At 39.3% G+C, this 23,256-nt stretch overlaps 1 protein-coding gene and 1 pseudogene across 2 annotated transcripts in view; both read right to left on the bottom strand.

The window, feature by feature from the left end:
* WARS2 (tryptophanyl tRNA synthetase 2, mitochondrial) overlaps positions 1 to 15,324 on the bottom strand; it is a 117,951-nt gene extending 102,627 nt beyond the window's left edge. The window contains exon 1 of one of the 2 annotated variants that reach the window (XM_032154859.2): positions 15,226 to 15,324. In XM_032154859.2, coding sequence (XP_032010750.1) covers positions 15,226 to 15,315 — 90 coding nt within the window. In that variant the 5' untranslated portion in view covers positions 15,316 to 15,324. The remainder of the gene's footprint in view (positions 1 to 15,225) is intronic. The other variant, XM_058439402.1, reaches the window with a different exon arrangement.
* Positions 609 to 1,396, bottom strand: LOC116469537 (small ribosomal subunit protein eS1-like; annotated as a pseudogene).
* Positions 15,325 to 23,256: the final 7,932 nt, after the last annotated feature.

The raw sequence follows: 23,256 nt of genomic DNA, 5'->3' as shown, positions 1-23,256 counted from the left end.
CACAGAATTTCTCCATTTTTGAAATCATAAATGTCAATATTCTACTCATTCTACAACCTTCTACCTTTTAACTCTTTCATCCTTTAATTCTCACCATATCTTCAAGCTTATTTAGAAATTATAGCCTCTGATTTTTCCATTTTTTGCTGATACAGCACTCCCTACCTGTCTTCTCTTCTTCCCTACCCAGCCTGGCCCCACGGTCATCACCTGGATTATGTTCTCCTGAGCAACCTCAACTCCCCTTGCCATAGTGTCCCAATAGCCAAGACAAAAACTCCAATCCTGGATCAAGGCTAAAGAACTCATTCTTCACTTATACCCCTTACTAGATGAGCAGTTTTGAAAAAAAAAAAAAAAAAATGTCAAAATAATGCAGAATTTTGTTCCAAATCTAATTTGCAATTTCTAATTTCAATTAGGCTCTCAACCCTGCTTATAAAACCCTTTTTAAAAACTTACATAATATCTGCAGTGTGCCTAGCACTGTTCTACATAGTTACAAATATTAACTGATTGAATTCTCACAGTCATGGTAACACTCTGAGGTAGATACTATTTTTTTAATAAATAGGACTTTTTATTTGCCACTATTAAAAGTCTGAACTTCAAACAGATTCTTGGACTGGTGGTTCATATCCATCAGTTCGTTCAACTTTAGCACCTGTCTTGTCCCCAGTGGCTTTTCCAAAACTACTACCTTCACCATGAAGCTCCATAAGTTTTCCCAATTCAAACTTGGGCTTCTTCAGCATTTTTACTTTTCTAACGAAGACATCACAGAGAGGATAAATAGATTGGCAAGCCTTTTCTATGCCTTTTCCAATATTGTCTGGAATCAATTTATTGACCACTTCTTTCAAGTCATTTGTCTGTACCTCTCAGGTCATGATTTCCATCATCTTCTTCCGGATTCGGAGGACCTGTTGGTGCTGAGCATAAGAGGTCTTACGTAGGATTGTTGCATTTTTTAGTAAAACCAACACAGAACAGATGAAGCAAGTAACTATCAGTAGTCTTGACATCAACATGAGCTTCAATCATTGTCTGCCATTTTTTGACCATGGAACACATTTTGTCATGGGTAAGATCCATGCCATGGAAGTCAGGCAGTTTTTGCCCTAAACATCTTCAGTAATCAGCTTGAATTTTCTAAATGCAACTTCATCATTCTGCAAATCAGTAAGACTCACTTCAAGCACACCACCCTAAAAGCCATCAGATGCAATTTTGATTCCTTGGGTCCTGGTGACTAGCATCTTTCCAATATTTCTTATATTGAACATAGCAAGTGCTTTCACATCATACCAATCCTTCTTAGAAAATGGATTGACCACGTTCTTCTTGGCTCCCTTTTTGCTGCCTTTCATAGGCGCTTGTTCTTGCCAACCGCCATGGTGCTGCTCAGAGAGCCAAAAACTGAGGTAGATACTATTACTGTCTCTATGAAAAAAAATTAAGGCACAGAAAAATCAAGTGACTGCACAAGGTCACACTGCCAGTAAGCGGTAGAGCTTACTAGCTCCAAATCCTGGCAGTCTAGCTCAAGCTTTTATCTCGATGTTCTTATCGAGGTTATAAATGAAAATGAGGTACAGAGAGGCTCAGTAACTTGCTCAATGATACCCATTTATTGAGTGGAAGAACTTTGGTTTGAATGCAAGGAGACTGATTGCAGAACCCATATACAAACCCACTAACCTATACCATCTCCTCAGGACTAAAGCCATCTGAGAGAATGATGCTCAACAGGGTTTGGAGCTCCTCGATTTCTCACGCCATTCTCAGCAAACTTACCTAGACCCACACCTACCTCTACCTTTATCCCACTCTCCTAGTGTTCAGTCATTTGCTCTGGACTACATTTTTTCCCATCTTTCCATCTCTTTCCTGTATTGTCAATCTCTCTATCTTTACTTGCTCTAATGGTCATGTTCAAGTTTCTTTCATCCCAAAAGACCTTACCTTCAAGAAAATTCTTGGTAAGGCCATTCTTTATAGCTCCCTTTACATGCTCACTCCCTTCTCAATCGGGATCGTCAAAAGAGCAAAACTCATTTTCTCATCTCTTCTCTCATTGTAACTAAACTTCTGCACTAATAACTCTTCTAAAGCTTTTGTTGCTAATGTCTTTAATGATAATACCAACTGTAAATTCTTTTTTTTTAATTAAAAAAAATTTTTTTTTGAGATGGAGTCTTGCTCTGTTGCCCAGGCTGGAGTGCAGTGGCGCGATCTTGGCTCACTGCAACCTCCACCTCCTGGGTTCAAGCTATTCTCCTACCTCAGCTTCTCGAGAAGCTGTGATTATAGGCCCCCACAACCACTGGCCTGTAATTTTTGTATTTTTTAGTAGAGATGGTGTTTCACTATGTTGGCCAGGCTTGTCTCAAACTCCTCAGGTGACCCGCCCACCTCAGCCTCCCAAAGTGCTGGGATTATAGGCTAAAATCCAATGGATAATTTTTAGTCTTTATCTTACCATGTCACTGTCTTGCTCTTCATTTCTTCTTCCTGACATTCTCTACCCCCTCGGAATCCTTAGATCTACACTCTAATGATTTTTCTGCCATCTCTGTCTCCCTTTTTTAATTCCTCAACTCTGTTCTTTTCCCCAGGGTTTGAACTGAGAGAAGTTTAAAAAAGCTTGATTTAACATTCCCCACCACCCACCCACTCCCACCCACCCCCAGCACCCCCTGCAATGTACATGCTTTATTCTTAATGATCTCCCTGCAGAAAATGCAATTTAAATGGTATTCAGCTGACAGTAATCCCATCAGTGGTCATGGCTTTGTTACTCCTTTTTGAAGAGCCACCCGTCTCGTTCCCCATTCCTTCTAATTTGTGGTCAAAATGGAAACTGGCTGACCCTATATCCACATGGTTGGTCTAAAGGTAAGCATCTGACTTTCAAAAAGACAGGTGTCATGGAAGCCTGACCAAAAACCCTGCTAGTTAGATGGAAAAGAAAGACAAGAGGGCAAGCTGTGTCTCTATTTTAGTCACAGATATGTTAATATATTCTCAATCAAAATTAAGGAAATGTGGTCTGCTAAAGAAGTTTTGTTCTATTTTAGAATGTGAGAAACGGTGCAGGAGATGTCATGTGGCTGCCGAAACACTGAAATTTTAAAGACACTTTAAAGATTTATGGTTATAAAGTATAACTGGTTCTGGATTTTACAAGATGTCTGGCCACTGTAGTCACAGACTGCAAGAGAATGTTTGTGTCCTCCCAAAATTCATATTTTGGAACCTAATTCCCAATGTAATGGCATTAGGAGGTGGGGCTTTTGGGAGGTGATCAGTGCCCTCATAAAAGAGATCTCAGAGAATGAACCAGGAAGGAAGCCCTCACCAGACGTGGAATGTGTCAGCACCTTGATCTTGGACTTCCCAGCCTCCAGAACTGTGACAAATAAATGTCTGTTGTTTATGATACCCAGTCTATGGTATATTGTTATAGCAGCCTGAATACAGTTAGACATAGATTTACCAGAAAGATGCCACAATCAAACCCGTCCTCTTGGCCAGGCACAGTGGCTCACACCTGTAATCTCAACACTTTGGGAGGCTGAGGCAGGAGAACCATTTGAGCCCAGGAGTTTGAGATCAGACTGGACAGCACAGGAGACCCTGCGTTTAATAAAAAACAAAAAAATTAGCCAAATGTGGTGGCCTGTGCCTGTAGCCCCAGCTACACAGGAAGCTGAGTATCACAAGGAGGATCACTTGAGTCCAGGACATCAAGGCTGCAGTGAGCTATGACTGCACCACTGCACTCCAGCCTGGGCAACAGAGCAATACTCTATCTCAAAAAAAAGAAAAAAGAAAAAAAGAAAAGAAATCCCATTCTCTCTAACAGATATGATATAGCACAATTTAAGGTTTTATTAAACATGTAATGACAATTTGGTAAGCAAGCATTGCAATGAAGCTTTCCTGACCAACTACTATAATATCACTGGCCACTTTAAAAGAATAAAATATAAATTATTTGCACGACCTTGGTTATATAGATATAAAATCTGCTTCAATCACATTTCTCTGCATTTATCAAGGTGCAAAGAAAAATGAAGTTGCATTAGCTTACAAATGGCCTATCTACATTGTGTAATGGTGCAGTGAGACCTAGGGCTGTTTTCTCCATCTATGCAGGGCATACCACGATCTACAGAGCAAAAGTGCTAGGCATGGTTTGACAGGTTGCTTAAATGGGACTTAAGGTGGGTAAATGAGAAAAAAAAAAGGCAATGTCAATACGATAAATGAGCTTTTTATTTCCTTTATAAGTTGAAGAAAGCATACTCTTGATTATAAAAGCAAAAACCACGTCAGTTGTTGTACAGATAATATGGCACATCTATTGAACTAGACAGTCCTTTGAGGCAAAACCATACTCAAACTAAAATCTTTTCATCTTAATCTTGAGTATGTCTACACTTTTCAATATACAGATGTAACAAACCTCAGTATAATATAAAGAGGTGGCAAACCCTAGTATAATTAGTGGTACCTGTGAAAAATACAATTAGGGCCAGAGTGACAATAAAAGTCGGTTAAGCAACAAGTTTGAAATTCATACCCTCTCAGAAAATTGTTGAAATAAAATTGGTATGACCTTCCAATCATTTATAAACATGTGGATACTTTGGGCAATAATAAGATAACTTATTAACTGCAACAAACATTACACATCTTTTGTAATTAAATAAATAAAAATGCACACAAAAATGTATGGTTTAAGTTCAACAATCTACTTGATGACAATGCTATGCACTGTCTCATGTGTTGTCTCATTGATTTTTTTTCACTGAATTCATTCACTCATTAAATACTTATTGAGCTCCTTCTGTAACAGGAGTTATTATGCCAAAGATTTAAGAATTAAATGTTTATTATAATAACTCATTTTCTCATACACATAGTTATCACAGCCAGGGCTCAACAGGAAAATCTTCCTGTCTTTCATGACTGGTGGTGGCCTCTAGAAACATACTGCCTGGTGAGGTCCGCCTGTTGAGTAGCAGCCTATGCTGCACCTGTGGTATGGTGCATACTAAACTGTTTTCTGCTGAGGTATCCACAAAAGGTCTAAATGAAAAAGAGCATGCTCTTCCATTTATCTTAAAGCAAATGTCTAAACACAGAGACAGAATATAAAGGATGTATTTTTTTTCTGTAAGAGAGATACAATGTCCTATAAAATTTCAAAATGGAAGCAATCATTTCCAGCTTAAGAACAAAGTTTTTGGAACCTATATCTGAGGGTTTTTTTTTTGTTGCTGTTTGTTTTAAAACACTTTATTGTGGTATAATTGACATTGTAAAAAGCTGTACATATTTCTGTTTTGTTTTTAAAGAATGATAGAATACAGACAGATAAGGATAGGAAGAAAGGCCTTTCCAAGAAGAGGTAATGGCATTAATAAGGAAGTAAAAGGGAGTAGCTCTGAGGAAACTTGGAAATTTTGTGAACTCTAGGGCAAAGGATATATGTAAGATAGCAATGGTCTAGAGAGGTATTTTGGATCCGGACTGTGCAAAGTTTTTTTTTTTTTTTTTTTGAGACAGAGTCTCTGTTACCCAGGCTGGAGTGCAGTGGTGCGATGTCGGCTCACTGCAAGCTCCGTCTCCCGGCTTCACGCCATTCTCCTGCCTCAGCCTCCCAAGTAGCTGGGACTACAGGAGCCCGCCACCACGCCCGGCTAATTTGTTTGTATTTTTAGTAGAGATGGGGTTTCACCGTGTTAGCCAGGATGGTTTTGATCTCCTGACCTTGTGATCCGCCCATCTTGGCCTCCCAAAGCACTGGGATTACAGGTATGAGCCACAGCGCTGGCCTGGACTGTGCAGTTTTAAACGTTCTGTGGAAAGTCTGGACTTTATGAGAAACCCCCACAGGATTCTCAGCAAGCGAACAACATAATTAGAGCTCTGCTTTCAGGAGATTAACATAGTCGGACTGATTCTGGGGGGTGTGGTGGGGGGCGGGAAGAATAGTATGGCAATGGGAAGAATCCTACTAAGAGTGATAAGAGTAGAAGAGAGAAAGGTTGCTGGATAGAATTATATATTATTGAAGAAGTCATCATCAAGCAGGGAGGACCTACCACGTGCTGTGCGGTGGCCAAGGAACTTTATATATGCTAGGATTTCAAATCTACATAAAATTCCTACAATGTGAGGAGTATTATTAACATGTTGCACATGAGACAACTGAGGTTTAGTGAGGTCAAAAAACTGCCTGGAATCACATTTAAAATGTGGTGGTAGAGCCAGGCCTGGCTGATCCAAATAGTCATGCATGGTCTACTTTCCCACACTTCCTCTTAATGAAGAGCCAGTCAACTTAGTACAACATTTGTGTGAATGTTTATCCCCTATGAACTTGCGTCTCTAATTAAAGTTACTGAGTCTGGATGTCTCATAGCTTAGCGGCATGGGAATAGCTGGAAGGTTGCCAGCCGTGGGAAAAGCCAGTTTGCCAGGTAACTAGTAGCCACAGTCAGTGGGCCAATCTGACTCTCTCCCCAGGACTGGCAAGGGTTCCACACAGTCTGGTCCTTAACATCTCCCCTGGGACTCCAACTTCACACTGCATACTTACCCTCAGCCCAAGAGGCCTCTTCTCTTTTCCAGCAAATTTATGAACTGGCTGCTCAGATCATTCTCCCCATGGGAAAACAGGAATCCAAATCTGCGATTTGAGTAAACAGCTCCATTTCCCTTCACTATTATATTCTCCTGCTTCCCAAAAGGGGTCCAAAGTAACGTGGTGAATAAAGAGTAGGCTTTACTCATATAATAAAGTTGAACACTCCATGCAAAGTCTCTGTTCATGAGGAGTATGATAAAAAGTTCATGAGAAGCCCTTTGTTTGATGTATAAAATGAATTCTGTTCAATATTGCTAATTTTAAAGCCTCATCACTATTCTAATTAATATATTAATATACTCACCTTAATACTCTATAATTAATGAATTATAGACCTCTTTAAGAACTCCTTCAAAAGACAATCTTTTAGAATCAAATTCTTCCTTGTCCCTTGCAGAAATGGCCTACAACACTATTTTCATATTTCCCATCTTCCCACTTTGTACTTCTGCCACTTCTTGAAGAAAGCACTCTAGCCATAAATCCCAACTAGACCCTAGATAGTGGTCCCTTGGTCAGCCATCAGCTGTAGCTCTCATCACCTCTCCTCTGCCTGCAGGGCTCTGTGCAGGTTGCCCTTTTAGCTATAGACTGTGTATAAATAGAACTTCCTACGTGCACCTTGGGACTCATGTGTTAAAAGCCCTTATTTTATACACGGTAATCCTAGTGGTAGTAGCCAAATAGAGATATGGAGATAAATTTACAAGACAGCTTTGCTTCTTTCTCATAATTCATTGAGCTAAACAAGACTGTAAGAATAGCAACAACAAAGGATGATTTATAATTTCTACTCTACATGTCACCATGGCAAGATATATAAGTGGCTTTCATAGAACAGATTTAAAAGTTACAAGGCAGTTATCAGCAAATTAACATGTGTACTTTGTTTAAGAATTTACCGGCCGGGCGCGGTGGCTCACGTTTGTAATCCCAGCACTTTGGGAGGGCGAGGCGGGCGGATCACGAGGTCAGGAGATCGAGACCACGGTGAAACCCCGTCTCTACTAAAAATACAACAAAAAAAATTAGCCGGGCGTGGTGGCAGGCGCCTGTAGTCCCAGCTACTCAGAGAGGCTGAGGCAGGAGAACAGCGTGAACCCAGTTAGTGCACAGGGTTTGGAAACAGGCTAGCTGGGTTTACATTTTGGTTCTGATACTTGCTAGCTATGTAACCTTAGGTTAGTTATTTAACCTCCCAACATCGTCATCTATAGAATAGGGCTAATAGCACCTACCTTATTGAGTTATGAAGATTAAATGAGTTAATGAATGTCAAATACTTAAAACCATGCTTGGCACACAGTAAGCATCCAATGAATGTTTGCTATTGTCACCACCACGTCCATTATCATCATATTTAGTAATAACTGAAATTATCACGGTATTATCAGACCAGGGCCCAAAAATGAATTAAACATTAAACTAATTTTAGTACAAATAGGATAACAGTCACTGAAGTAAAACTTGAAAGAACACTGATATTTACTTTATATTCATCATCTTGCAAAACTGGTTTAAAAAATGGGAAGGTGGCCGGGCGCGGTGGCTCACGCTTGTAATCCCAGCACTTTGAGAGGCTGAGGCGGGCGGATCACGAGGTCAGGAGATCGAGACCACGGTGAAACGCCGTCTCTACTAAAAAAAAATACAAAAAATTAGCCGGGCGTGGTGGCGGGCGCCTGTAGTCCCAGCTACTCGGAGAGGCTGAGGCAGGAGAATGGCGTGAACCCGGGAGGCGGAGCTTGCAGTGAGCCGAGATCGCGCCACTGCACTCCAGCCTGGGCGACAGAGCGAGACTCTGTCTCAAAAAAAAAAAAAAAAAAAGGGAAGGCACAATAAAACTTTAATCAATGAGTAAAAATTTTTGATGGCTAACTAGAGGAACTTTGTATGTTGTACTCAAGAGTAAATGAGAACGTGAAGCATTCTGAAAAACTACAAAATGCTGTATTAAAATAGGATATTATTAAAGAGAATAGATTCCACTTTAAAATGTTTTACAAGGTAAGATGTTATTTTATTTTATACTTTCAACTACCTTACTGAAAAATCTACACCTATCATCTCAAGAAAATGGGATGAGAAGCAACCTAACCAAGGTCATTCAGGGCTACATCCTCAGTGAGTCACAGTCAGAACATGAAGATAAGAATGCGAAGGAGAAACTGACATTCTTGCATGCTGTTTGGTGAATCCGCAAAGAATGCACAGGATGTAGAAGTGGAAGTTGTAAGAATATCCATGAATTAAAAATCAGATTGGCTTCACTCTGCTTTTTAGGAAGCAAAGGGGCAGAAAAAAAAACAAAGACAAAAACAAAAAACATTTCTTTAGCCAACCAGAGGTCAGTTCAATTAGAACTTTCTCAATTAGAAATGGAGGAGTAGCTCTAGAAAAAAAAACAGAAGACTGTGTGGCAAGAAAAAAAGAAAGCTACAGATGAATTTTGGTTAATGAGTAGAAACCTAACAGAACTCAGGTGATGGGTCAGTGCAAAGATCTATAAATGACCTTGCTATGTTCAGTAAGCAGAGAAGTTCAGGAAATCTGTGAAGTCTCTGAACTGGAGAAAAAAAAGACAGAATATTGTTAAGAAATGGTAGAGAGAGAAAACTAAATGCCTGAGCAGACTTAAATTAAGTCAAGCTGGAGTCAACATATCATCTCTGTGCCTATAAATTATCTCTCAGCATCTAGGGTCTCACAATGTGGCTGAGGAGCTTCTACCCTAAAGGAGTAAATTTCTCTGTTGAAATTTAGGAGAAAGATTTAGGCCTCATATTGTAATCTTCAGAAGAGAAACTCTTGAACTCTTGAATGGTGGCAGTAGAATAGAGTCAAGAAAAGAACCAGAATAAGTGTTCTCTGTGAGGAGGCTAGAGGCTAGGTTAGTTACAACAGTGACAGACTGAATCCAAGGCATTATCTTTGGGCACAAAGATCAGCATGTTTGGCAGCAGTAAGCTGTAAAAAAGAAAGAAGGCAAGAAAAGGAAAGAAAGTTGTTTGACTGCTATTATCTCATGTACTCTCATGTAGCTTAAGACCAATAGAATACTGTATTTTAGTTATAAAATATATACACACCAAAGTAAATACTCTCAAACCACTCATTTAAAGTGCAGCTCCTTAAAAAATAATCCATCCATCATATGTGGTCCTGATCAACAAACTTACTTGGATATTTATGGAAGCTGCAGTATTTTTCAAACTACATATTAAGAAATCCAAAATTGTGTGGCACCATCTCAGGAGTCCCTGGGTTGTGGAGTGGGGCAGGTAATGGGGGAGAGGGAAATCAAACAAGCAGGGCTAAAAATACTCCTCTGCTTCTTAAATCAGAAAAGCTTTGCTTTTATCTGTTTTATATAACAGGGATTCATGTAAGATCTCATTTGATAAAAGACTACTGGTAAAGTGGGAAAAGCATAGGCAAGACTAGGTTTGAACTGTGTCACTGCTATTTACTTACTCTGTGACTTGGGAAAATTACCTAAACTCTCTGAACCTTAGTTTCCTCTTTTATAAAATGGGAAGAATAATATTTACAAATTGTTGTATGAAATAAATAAGATAAAGTATGTATAACACATACCATGAGGCTTTAGCACATAGCAGGCACTAGCTGTTAGTTCCTTTTCTGAAAGACATGGAATATAGAGATTAGATAGATAGATAGATAGATAGATAGATAGATAGATAGATAGACAGATACATAGATAGATAGATACACAGACAGACAGACAGACAGACAGACGGGTTTTGGGGTTTTTTTGTTTGTTCGTTTTTCAGACAGGATCTTAACTGCGCAGTGGCACAATCGCTGCTCACTGCAGCCTTCCTGGGCTCAGGTGATTCTCCTACCTCAGTCTCCTGACTAGCTGGGACTACAGGCATATGCCACTAAGCCCGGCTAATTTTTTGAATTTTTTATAGAGACAAGGTCTCACTATGTTGCCCAGGTTGGTCTCAAATTTCTAAGCTCAAGAAATACACCTGCTTTGGCCTCCCAAAGTGCTGGGATTACAGGCGTCAGCCACCGTGCTTGGCCAATAGATGTTTAAATAAATAAATTTGTATAAATATATTTATACAAAAATATATATATTTTGTGTGTGTGTGTGTACATATAGTTGTAGAAGCTTCTGCAGACAGCTTTTCTATAACTTGCAGTCATTCAAAAGATACACTGAGCAAGAATTTGGAGGTCAGCAGCATCACTCTCTTCAGCATTTCCAGGCCATGGCTGCCGTACTATCTGCTAGCATAAATCCTCAGCATTCAGCTACAGTTCTTCCATCCTCTATATTTTCAACAGTTACTATCAGTAGTTTTCATTAGCTGCTCAAAGCTATTTTGCAAAGAATTTAAATATTATTATCATTTATAATAAACTAGGTCAGTTCACAAAAGCAACCAACCACAAAAGCACTTTAAACAAGTAAGACTCACTGACTGAGACTAAAAGGAGCTTTAGAGTGGATCCATGCAACACCTTTATTTGCCATGAGAGATGAAGTAACCTCATCAAACTGTCAGAGTAATCAACTAGCAAAATTCCCAGATGATTGTAGTAGCTCTTGAACACATACCATGCTGATTAGCTCTTGTTGCATGTTGCATGAACAATACATGGCAGAGAAGAGCTAAAAGTCAGTGGGAACACTACGCCAATTTAATGTCATTAACATTGCAGAAACCTACAATAACAAATACTAATTGCAAAATATGAAATGAAATGCCTACATTAAAACTTACCATCCTAATTCCACCATTGTGTGACATTGGGCAAGTTACTTAACCAAAGACTATTTCTTCACGTTTGAAATAAGGTTGCAATACCTGCCTCAAGGCCTTGTTATGAACAATATCTCTTCGTGGTATTCTTGCCAAAAATCCATAACCTCAGTCTAATCACAAAGAAAAATCAGACAAACCTAAACTGAGAGACATTCTACAAAATAACTGACTAGTTCTCTTCAAAAGTGCCAAGGTCATGAAAGAGAAAATGTATGGATTAGAAGAGACATGAAAGCTAAATGCATTGTGGGATCCTGGATTTGATCTTGGACTAAAGAAGAAAGGGACAGTGAAAAAACTAGTGAAATTTGAACTAAGTCTGTAGCTAAATTACTATTATTGTACCAATATTAATTTCTTGATTTTGATAACTGTATTATGATTATTCAAGACAAAGCTTGGTGAAGGGTATACAGAAATTCTCTGGACTAATTTTGCAACTCTGTAAATCTAAAATTATTTTAAAATTAAAAAAATTTAAATCTTGTGAGAATTAAATACTCAAAAATTTTAAACCACACTTTTTTTTTTTTTTTTTTTAGGCTCAATTCTTCATCTAATGGCTATACTTAGCGATTGTTAACAGCAAGAACATTATGTGAATACTGGACAAACCCAAGCTAGGAACCGCTAATAATGAAACATGTTCAACTGCAATAAAATGTGGACACTTTATCATACTTCAACTGAATAACAAATATTTTTGCAAAAATCTACTAACCATCAATATTTCACCCTTTGCACAATACAATCATGACTTAGTACTTAAAGAAGTAAGGATTCTGTGTTTGGCCAATGATGACAGGCTTAAATTTAACTAATAACACCAACATTTAAACAGAACATGTCAGATCTTAATTCCTCTGACTCTATGACTACGCTCATCTTGTCAGATTTCAACAGTTTTCTGTCAGGCAACACCTGGCAAAATAAACCGTTTTCATATAAATTGTAGACATCCCATAATGAGTATGGAGTGATGTGCTGTTATTTCTGTTTCTCCCTATTTTTTATTTTCAACTTGAGTTTACATCTGGCCTTGAGAGGTAAAAGCCTGCATCTGAGATAAGCAAAGATGCCCTATGCCAAGATTTTTACCCAAGATTTTGTTTTAAAAAAAGAAAACACCAAAAACCATTAAAACAACTTAGGAATCACAACACTTTATTAGTCAGAGTTTCTAACATAGCACTGCTATGGCTCATTCACTTTTGCTTTATACCTAAGGGAGTAAGTGCACAGCCAAGGCTAATAAAAACTAACTTGGCTATTTCTTGCTTTTTGATAGAACCATTCATATGATAAATATACATTTTTTCCCATTATACTATACTCTTGCAAAATAATTTTTTTCTACAAAGGTTATGAGATATCATAAAAATGTCTAATGCATCTGGTTTAAGAATCCATTGCCTCTTTCACATATTTCTGCATCTGTTCACAAAATCCCTTTGACTTCAAAGGAAGTTTTTCAAGAGAAAAAGAAGATACATACAAGAAAAGTGGCCATAAATTTTTAGTAGTCCTTTTCTAAGGCCATTTTAATAACGGCATTGTGGGACAAGTATCTTCCTCAGAAACCTAAAATACCACAAATGATATTAATGACTAAAGATCTGTATAAAGATTTATGATTTCAAAACAATTTTCTGGTTATAAAAAAGTGTGTGTCTTCAATTTAGACATGTGAAAAATATGGAATGCTATAAAAGGAAACAAATAACTTTTAACCCACTATTTAGGAAGGCCAAAGCAAAATAAAAAAGTTAAAAATGTTTGTTCCCTTCCAGGCTTTTTTTCTATGTATACGTTTATATAAACACATATATAAACATAACATCGTAATAACACTAGGAACACAATTTTGTATCTTTTCAGTCTTTCAAAAAACCACATTAATCTTTCAAACCATCATTTTCAATGACTGAAATTATATGTAGATTTATACTTTAAAAAAATACTCTCACATTTAATTCTTATTCTACTCAAAGCTAAATTAAAGGTTTAGAAACATTCATCTGTACTGGAAATTCTACATCTTGAAACAATCTAGATTAATAATTAACTTTAATAGCCCTATTCATAAACGCCACTGAAACAATAGTAGAGGTTTAAGAAATTTTTTCTTTAGCATTTATAATGACTTAGTGTCTTAAACTTCCCTGGGCAGTCATTAGCAAGCTGTAGTTAGTCTTTTTTTTTTTCTCTCTGATTCTCTATTCTCAAGACATCTTCAATTCTTTAGTTTGGAATAAGGGGAAGTTTGGGTCTACGGCTTAGCTACTTTGATAGCATAGGTGTTAATGTGCTATTAATTATAAATAATCAACTAATTCTGGTTCTGCAGAATCCCTCAAATTTCAAGGAGAGGAATTTTTGATAAATTTATCTAATTTTGAATTGTCTTACCTAACATTGCTGCTGAAATTTAAAGTAACATTTGAATAGTTGTTTGTTGACAAGCAGCTTTCTGGTATATATTAATATATTAGGTTATAAGAATTTTGTGAGACTCACATCAATAAAAAAACGGAAGTTCAAAAAATTTATGACATGGCTAGAAAAATAAGTTGAACTTAAATTTTGGTTTTCATAATTACTCTCATTGGCTTTGTTTTGGCTTCATAATTATGGAACTATAGATTTCCCAGAGCTTGAAAGAATATTAACGTGTCAATCAGTCCAACTCTTCCTCCACTCAATATGAGCAAAAAAAGAAAAAAAGTCCCAGAGAGATTGTGACTTGTCACACAGCTATCAAGCGGCAGACTAAGCCCTTGACCTCTGGGCTATCTTCCAGTCTAGCGCTCTTTTCAACACACCAGTTACAATAGGTGTGACATCCTCACACCTACGCATTATGGCAATGAATATGCAAATGATGCCAGGAAATTACCTAATAAAATCACATTCTCTCCTTTCTCTCTAGTTCCCAGAATATATCTCCCGTAGACAACGTATTTCAAAGTGCTTGCCACTGAGACTGCACTTAGAAGACGTTTAGTAAAAGCCTGAATAACTGAAAGGGTATCCCCTCCCCCTGACTTTTTTGCTATGAGGGTAAAATTCCAAATATTTAAGACAATTCCCAATAAGACCAGGCCGCGACATGGTCTCCGTACGACGAGATTATTGGTAACGGCAGTGCTGTCAAGCGCAGGACAGGACAAACTCTGTGGCAGCTTGCGGTCACTCTCTCACAGCCTGCTAGATATAGCAGTGTTGTGGAGCCACGAGGAGCAACCAGAATGGAAGATGCACTGACACTTGCTCAAGTACCACACTGCCAACCTGCTGCGCCGACCTAAGCTGCCCAGTGCCTAACAAAACTTCTCTAATCTCTCCGATAGCCCCTTAGCGTGTTGTTAGGGTAAGGAGGGTAAAAACACTAACAGGACCACGAGAGGAAGAGCAGTCTCTAAAACAACCGGTCTCTGAAAACATCACACCCGGGGCAGGCTCACCGCGTTGCCCGGCAACAGCGGCGGCGCTCCCCTCCCAGAACTGGAGTTGGCGGCAAGAGGTCAGGAAGTGGCGCGCTTTTTCCACCAAGGGACCTTTACGTCATCACGTATCCTTGCAACGTCACTACGCTCTGAGTAGGCCGACAGTCATAGGCGAGTAGACTACAGGCGAGTAGACCTTAGGCGAGAGAAGGCACGTACTTGCCGTAAGAAGCGGCAGGAGAGAAATTGAGGGCAGTGGGATGAGAAGAACCTCGCGGGATGGGAAGCCGCGGAAGGAAAGGCCGTCTTTGGTTACCTGGGGAGCGGGAGCAGCTGCGGATCCCTTATGGAGTGCCCGGATGAAACTCCAGCACCCACGCGCTTTCCGCATTGAGTACAGCGCCATCTTGAGAAGCCGGAGCCGTCCTGTTCAGAATGACGTCTGTTCAGAGAGCCAATCCCAGTCTCGCGTTTCCTGCTTGCTGGGCGCGGCCTGGGCCTCCAGGCTGCGCAGCGCAGCGCAGCCGCTGTCAGGCGGAGTGCAGTTTTTGCCGAGCAGGTGGGGACAGGAACGGGGTGGGGCTTTAGTGTTTTTCCCTGGATCCCTTGTCTGCGCAGCCTTCCTGGAAGGAGAATCTCCTTGGGGATTATTAGTAGCAGCGCTTTAGACTGGAAGAAAGTCAAGTAGGCTGCTTTTCTGATCTTAGCTATGTGAAGGCAACCTTTAAAAAGTTTGTTTAGGAACTCCCAGTTCTCTTAGAGGGCAATATAACTGGTCTTTTTAGACCTGTGTAGCCTCATTTCCTTTTTTTTTTCTTTGAGACAAGGTCTCACTCTCGCCCAGGCTGGAGTGCAGTGGCGCGATCTCGGCTTACTGCAACCTCCACCTCCCAGACTCAAGCTACTCTCCTGTCTCAGCCTCCTGAGTAGCTGGGACCACAAGGGTGCGCCACCACGCCCGGCTAATTTTTGTATTTTTGGTGGAGACAGGGTTTCACCATGTTGCCCAGGCTCTCAAACTCCTGAGCTCAAGCCAAGCCATCCACCTCGGCCTCCCAAAGTGCTAGGATTACAGGCATTCGCCACCGCACTGGGCTTATGTGGCCTTATTTCATTCGTCCTGTAAACTTTGTTGAACACTATCGTAATGTGCTAGTCACTGAAGGTACAGGGAAAGACATATCTTGTCTTCAAGGTGTCTGCAGTCTAATAGAGTAGCGGATAAATAAATGATGTACACTTAATAGGTGCTAAAGAAGCAAGCACCGCAAGTTTTAAGGAGGAGTGGTTAGGACTGTGGTGTTTCAACCTAGTCTAGGGAAGGCTGCAGGAAGGTTATACCTGATGGAAGAAATTTTGTTTGGGTTTATGAGAAAGATTAATACAATTCTCCTGCTTCTGTTAATTCACCTAAAAATCTCCCAGACAGATTACGAGTGTTTCAGTAAAAATATAACTGGAAGAAATTCATGACAATTCCTTTATGTGTTATAATATCCAGCTACTGAAAATTACCAAGGAGAGGTAGGAGATAAGAGATGCCTATAAAGGAGCTGAAATCTACCAGGATACGACAAAACAGTAAATTAAAACCATATAGTATAATATTGGAGGTATACAAAGTACTGGTGAAGTTCAAGTATAATTGGTGTAATTTAGAAGTGAGCAGGAAAGGGATGAAGGCAAAAAAAAAACTAGGAAATCAAGTTATATTCTTCAACGAAACTGATCAGTTTGGTTTTGGCTGTTAAATTTGAGGTGCTTGTAGTACTTCCAAAATGTGATGCCCATTAAATAGATACATGGGTCTGGAGTGCAGAAGAGATTTGAACTACAAAACAGATGGTAATTGAAACCAAGGAAATCCTTGAGACCACCAGATAGAGTTTGTGGAATGAAAGTAGCCAGATGATGGAAATAAAGGAGCCAAGAGGTGTTGTAGAACCCAAAGAATGTGATATTACTGAGGCCCTGGAAACCTTACCAGGGGAAGGGGGATATATGTTATCCCTTGTGAAATGCAGTTTAATAAATGCCCTACATGTTTTACTCATACATAGGGGCAAAGCATTATAGTACAGTTTTTTACATATATTTTATTAATTAGATTATATGACCCTAGCAATTAGCAACATTAGATTTCTGACATCCTTAGCCATCTAGATAGCAAGATAAAACCTAGCAATAAGACTATGGTGCACCAAAAGCTGTCAAAGGGTGTACCTACTTTATTTCTTCAAGAAGTAGTTCTTAGTCTTATCTGCAGACTCCTATGACCAATAATATTTTCGTGGGAGGTATTTCCAAGACATAGTCCCACTAAAAAAGGTAGGACTTTAAGACCACAAGTTTGATAGCTTTAGTATCCTGATTTTTAAAATCGAAAATATTTGCTAATTTTTAGACTTTGTTAGAAGTAATAAATTGTGTTTTGCACCGTGGTGGTGACCTCGTAACTCTCAGGTGTCACTCAGCCAGCCTTGCTTCTTGGACAAGGACTATAGTTTATATTTCTAACATCTCCCCCAGCACCTAGAATAGTCTCTTGTGCAGAGTAGGCACCTCTTTTAAAAGTAAATTGGAATTTAACAAATTACACAGCTTATTGTCAGTGGTTGTTATGCTTTGCTTTTAACAGCCAGAAGGAACGGTTAACAGAAAAGACACAGGATGTATTAAAAATGAACCAATTCTGTCTACTTTTGTACTTTTTCACAGTAAGCATTTTGGTGTTGGGGAAAGTATGACTACAAAGCTTACCATCTTCTAAGAGGAGGAATATATTCAGCTCAGTATATTTAACTTAATAAGTTTTTAATAATGGTAACCCTGACTCCTTGGGGAAAGATATATTATTCAATGTATCTTTAAAGAAAAAACCTATAATACACTTTTGAAATGTTTTCATACAAAATGGTTAACATTTAAAAGTGTGTATATACCATGGGCTGGGCATAGTGGCTCACGCCTGTAATCCCAGCACTTTGGGAGGCTGGGGCGGGCAGATCTCTTGAGGTCAGGAGTTCGAGACCAGCCTGGCCAACATGGTGAAACCCCATCTTTACGAAAAATACAAAAACTATCCGGGTATGGTGGTGTGCGCCTGTAGTCCCAGCTACTTGGGAGGTTGAGACATGGGAGTTGCTTGAACCAGGGAGGCAGAGGTTGCAGGGAGCCGAGATCAAGCCACTGCATTCCACACTGGACGACAGAGCAAGACAGTCTCAAAAAAAAAAAAAAAAGAAAAAAAAAGAAAAGAAAAGAAAAGTGTGTATTATGCAGTTGGTTATATGGAAAATTCACCTATGGAATACTTCATTCTCCAACAGTGGTGTTTAAATGAAGCACCACTGTATTTAATGATGGTATTTTACCACTGCTATCATTTGAGTAAGCTAAAGAACTTTGGTAAAGTAAGATATAAATGTTGTATGGAAAGCAGACTTTAAACCTACCTAAGATTAAAAACTTTTATAGTCCTATCCTTATAGCATGAACTATATGTCTACATATGTTCATGCTTACAATTTTGAACACTTGTTTAAATTTTGATTTCTCATCAACACTTTTACTTTATAGTAAGTTCTGGTAATTTTGTTCTCTCCTTAACATTCCCTGCAAATCCTCTCTTGCTAGAAACAACAGATTAAAACCAGACTGGCAGTTGGGAAATGGTTTCTATTGCAACCATGTGTGTCAGAAGAAAGGATTAGGTTTCCTTGTCCAAGAACATCAAGGGGAACCTCCACCTCTGCAGATACACCTCTATTCCTTAGTAATGGAGAATTTATACCTAGTTAGATTTAAATGGGATAAGGGAAGAGTTTAAATCCATTCTTAGCTCGAGCAGTATAATCAACCCTCAAGTCTCAAAGTATCCAATTTTGTTTCTCTAATTTAATTCTAAGTGTCAGGTTGGTATTAGATGCTGATCAAGGTAATGGAGAGTTGCCCTACACATTTATTCACTTAAAGAAGAATTTTTCAGACTGCAAAGACTAGATGGCAATTGTATTCAAAACTTACTTAAAGCACAATTCATTCACCCCTGACCTTTCATTTATATTGAGTATGTTTTTTCAAATATAGAAGAGATTCCATAATAAAAGCAAACAAACCTCTCTCTTCATAATTATGGGCTACAGTTCTCTGTACATGTTCTCTGACCATGCCATCTTATGCTGGACCTATTATAAGGCCACAAATTAAAGTGAGGCAGATCCTGCTTTTGAGTGAGATAACCTCCAAGAGTCATTAAAGCATATGGGAAACTGTAATAATGATTATTCTTTTTTTGCCTTTGGCTTAACTTTAGTTCTTCCTCTTATTTTATAACTGATGAAACTGGTCCAGAGATATTAAGTACCTTGACGAAAAATCACACAAGTAAAAGCAAGAATGAGAAGAACCTTCGGCTGGGCGCAGTGGCTCACGCCTGTAATCCCAGCACTTTGGGAAGCCGAGGTGGGCGGATCACCTGAGGTCGGGAGTTTGAGACCAGCCTGGCCAACATGGTGACACCCAATCTGCTAAAAATACAAAAATCAGCCAGGCATGGTGGCAGGCACCTGTAATCCCAGCTACTCGGGAGGCTGAGGCAGGAGAATCACTCGAAACTGGAAGGCGGCAGTTGTGGCGAGCCAGGATTGTGCCACCACACTCCAACCTGGGCAACAAGGGCGAAACTCCATCTCAAAAAAAAAAAAAAAGAAATCCATCTCCAGATGAGTGTTCTACTTTGACACCACGATAAAGCTGAAGAGGCTAAAGCTAGGGCAGGTCCAAATGGGGAAAGATTCCACATAAAGCCACATCCTTTTGTCAGGCTTCAAAGTCAGAACAAGCAAATGTCCTATTTTTAAAGGCTGATACTCTCATCTCCACCCCTAATGTAAAAAGATGTTGTCTTTCCCTAGTAGTTTTTGGGAGAGAGCAAATTATAGCATCTTACTGTAAGGACAATAATCAGAAGCTCATCTTACCTTTGGGAAGGCTTAAAGGGTTTTCTAGGGAGCCATCATTATCACTTTATTTCTGGAAGAAAGGGCAAAATCCAAGAAGAGACTATGTGAGGTGAATAGCAAAATGGGATTTTTCTCAGAGTACTTTTTTCTTAAGATTAAGGGTCAAGGCCACACTTTTTATATTGCCACGTTCAACTTCTTGCCTTAAGGACAGTTTTCCACCCCACAACAGTGAAGATATTTTGATGAGAGTTGAGAGAAGGTGGGGAAGGTGGGTAGAGTCAGAGCAGACACAAGTGAATAATATGCATGAAAACTGACTCCATTACGTGTAGACTCCTTAGTGTGCAGAACCAGGAGGAATACTGATTACATAGGAATGTTACAGGCCCCAGGATTCCTGTTCATATTTAATGTTTTCTCTCCATACTCTTACAAATGGCCACTTAAACATTAGAGAACAGGTCTTTAAAGAAGGCAGAGAATTGCTCCCTTGTGTATGGATCTAGAATAGAGAATAATTTGGGAGAATTGTAAGACTATTTCAATGGTCCTTATCCCCACTTTTCATCCTCAGTCTTAGGACATGTATCCCATAGAGGAAATACAACTTTAAAATTAGCAAAATTCAACTTTTGAAAGTGTATTTTACTTTGTCGTCTCTCTTTGCATGGTGTATCTTTTCCACTTGGTATGGCCCTAAAGACAAGATCCTTATGCCATCTGTACACTTATTCTATTTTAAAATCACCATCTTTTGCCCCCAGCTACTTTATAACTTGGGGGAGCAGGGTTTGCAGTTCAAAGCTTATTTTTTACAAAAAGAACTTTAACAAGATCTCCAAAAAGCTCCCTCGAGTGGCTTTTAGATAGGCTCTTTTCTGTTTGTCTTTGTAATCAAACTACATGAGATCCTGTCCAACACCCTGTCTATCTAGTATGATGCTATGATCCTAGGTGTGGCTACTGAAAGTAAAACATAATGCTTAGATCTTGATATTTATAAAAACATGATTAAAAGATATGCCTCTCTAAAAATAGGGTCTTGACCTCACTGTCTCAGTCAAATTCCATTTCAGCCAGTGAGATTCCACTGGACTTCCCCAGATCCATTGACAACTGCAGTCAACTATGTTTTTCTTTACTTTTTCTCCTTAATAGGTAGAACTGAGCATGATCTTGGAGAAAATCTGCATACATTACTGACCCTTCACGTGCCTCTTTTTCCGTGTATGTGCCTCTTTTTCCTTGTATGTAAAATGAGTGAAAGATAGAGGAGAGCTAGATGACACCATTGTAACTCTTGTATTTCAAGACACTAGTTTCTGCCTTGTCTCAGATTACAGTCATTTAGAGATACAGAAGTAGGTATTACAGTCAGAATCTACGTTTTAGAGTATATCTGCTGACCCCATGTCTGTGGAAGATACTGAGATGCAGGTACTGAGAATGGGCCTCAAAATTTTTCTCAAGACTGTGCTCCAGGAAGCTATGCTCAACCAAATGAAATTCGCCCTACTTGTCATCCTAGCATAGCAGGTTTCGGTTTATGAAAGACAGAGAATATGCAACTCTCTCTGCCACCTAAATATGAAGTGGCTTTCCACAGATGTCTTTTCGAAGGATAAGTAGGAAGAATATCTTGACCTGTTTTTGTTCTCTGTAGCAGTTCCTCTAGCTCCCAACTGGATTACTTTTTGCTTGTTCTCAGAAAAATGCTTCCTCTTTTGTAATCGGCAGTCACAATGATTTGTATGACAGCTTCTGGCCCAAGAGAGAGTTCCAGAAGAGGGCTGCCTAACAGGTGCTGTGGCATTTAGAAGAGGAATGGAGCCACTGTCTACGCACAGCTTGCAGGTGTGGAGAACAAAGTATATGTGTGTTGGAGAGGTGGTGGGTGGGAAATAAATACCCCTGCCTCTCTCTCCTCTCACCCTTTGATCTTCTGATCTTTTGGTTACTCCCATTTGATGAACCTCAGGGCAAAGGAATATGACTTATCCAGTCCGTAAAGGTCAGTCCCTCTGCCAGCCCCTTCCCCAGATGCACAGAACAAGATGCAAAATGATAGACAATGGACCCGAATGAAAATATTCACTGTAGAACTATCTATTTACAGAACGAGGAATAAACTAAAAATGATAAAAACCAAAATCATCTTAGGATAACTTTTTAACCAGGCGTTAAACTTCTTGAAGGCAAGACCTTTATCTTCATCTCTGACTTACAGTACTAGGCACATCCAAGAGAGGCTGATGAGTGCTGTGCGTGGAAACTAAGAAATAAATGGGGGGAGCTCAATAAATATTGGCAAATTGGTTAAATGAACCAAACACATATGAGGGGGAGGAGGGAAATGTGCAATGGAATATTTTAGATAGTGCAGAGAGTTGGGGAAAAAAAGTTTTTGAGCCTAAGAAACCCTGGAAGCATTTTTTAATTCTCTAATATATGCTTGCTTTCTTGTGGTTTGCTTTTTCCGCTAAAAAGCAGAATGCATAAAACATTCTGATTAGTTAAGGATTATTACTTAGGTTCCAAATAATGTTTCGTATATAAATCTAAATTACTACTCTTCTTCCATTCTGCTTCCCTTTCTGTTTGGTGAAATCCCTGTGGGAGAGAGTAGCATTCCTGTGGTGGGTAAAATAATTTCTGTGGAAAATTTTCAAAATGCAATTTCTATAAACATTATGTGAAGATACGATTTATTTCTGGATTCAGTCCTTGTGCTTGCATCATCTTCCAATTTATCATCAAGTTCTCTGTGTGCCAGTTCTGTTTTTAAGGATCTGTTCATATCAGTTGTAATCGAAGAGGGTAAACTTCCACTAGGAGGATTGAAGCAAAAAATAAGAAAATGTGCCCCAGAAGGCAGTGGGTGCACTGAAAAGAAGATGGGACTTTATTCCCAGTTCTAACACTGCTATAGCAAGTAAAGTGACATTGGAAAGTCCTTAACTTTTCCACTTTTTTTTTTTTTTTTTTTTAGACAGAGTCTCACTCTGTTGCCCAGGCTGGAGTGCAGTGGAGTGATCTGGGCTCACTGCAACCTCTGCCTCTTGGGTTCAAGCGATTCTCCTGCCTCAGCCTCCCGAGTAGCTGGGATTACAGGCGCTCACCACTACACCCGGCTAATTTTTGTATTTTTAGTAGAGATGAGGTTTCACCATGTTGGGCAGGCTGGTCTCGAACTCTTGACCTCAGGTGATCCACCCACCTCAGCCTCCCAAAGTGCTGGGATTACAGGCATGAGGCAGCACGCCCAGCCAAGTCCCCTATTTTTAAAAATATTAACCACTAGATAATTCAGTATGAGTCCACACAACCACTGACAGTGAAAACAGGGACATACTTCTTGGGGCCTTTCTCCTGGTCTGCAT

Source organism: Hylobates moloch, unplaced genomic scaffold (assembly GCF_009828535.3).
Source record: "Hylobates moloch isolate HMO894 unplaced genomic scaffold, HMol_V3 SCAFFOLD_5, whole genome shotgun sequence".
In the NCBI taxonomy this organism is placed as follows: Eukaryota; Metazoa; Chordata; class Mammalia; order Primates; family Hylobatidae; genus Hylobates; species Hylobates moloch.
The sequence above is the reverse complement of the archived record's forward strand: the minus strand, read 5'-3'. Positions and strand labels throughout refer to the sequence as shown.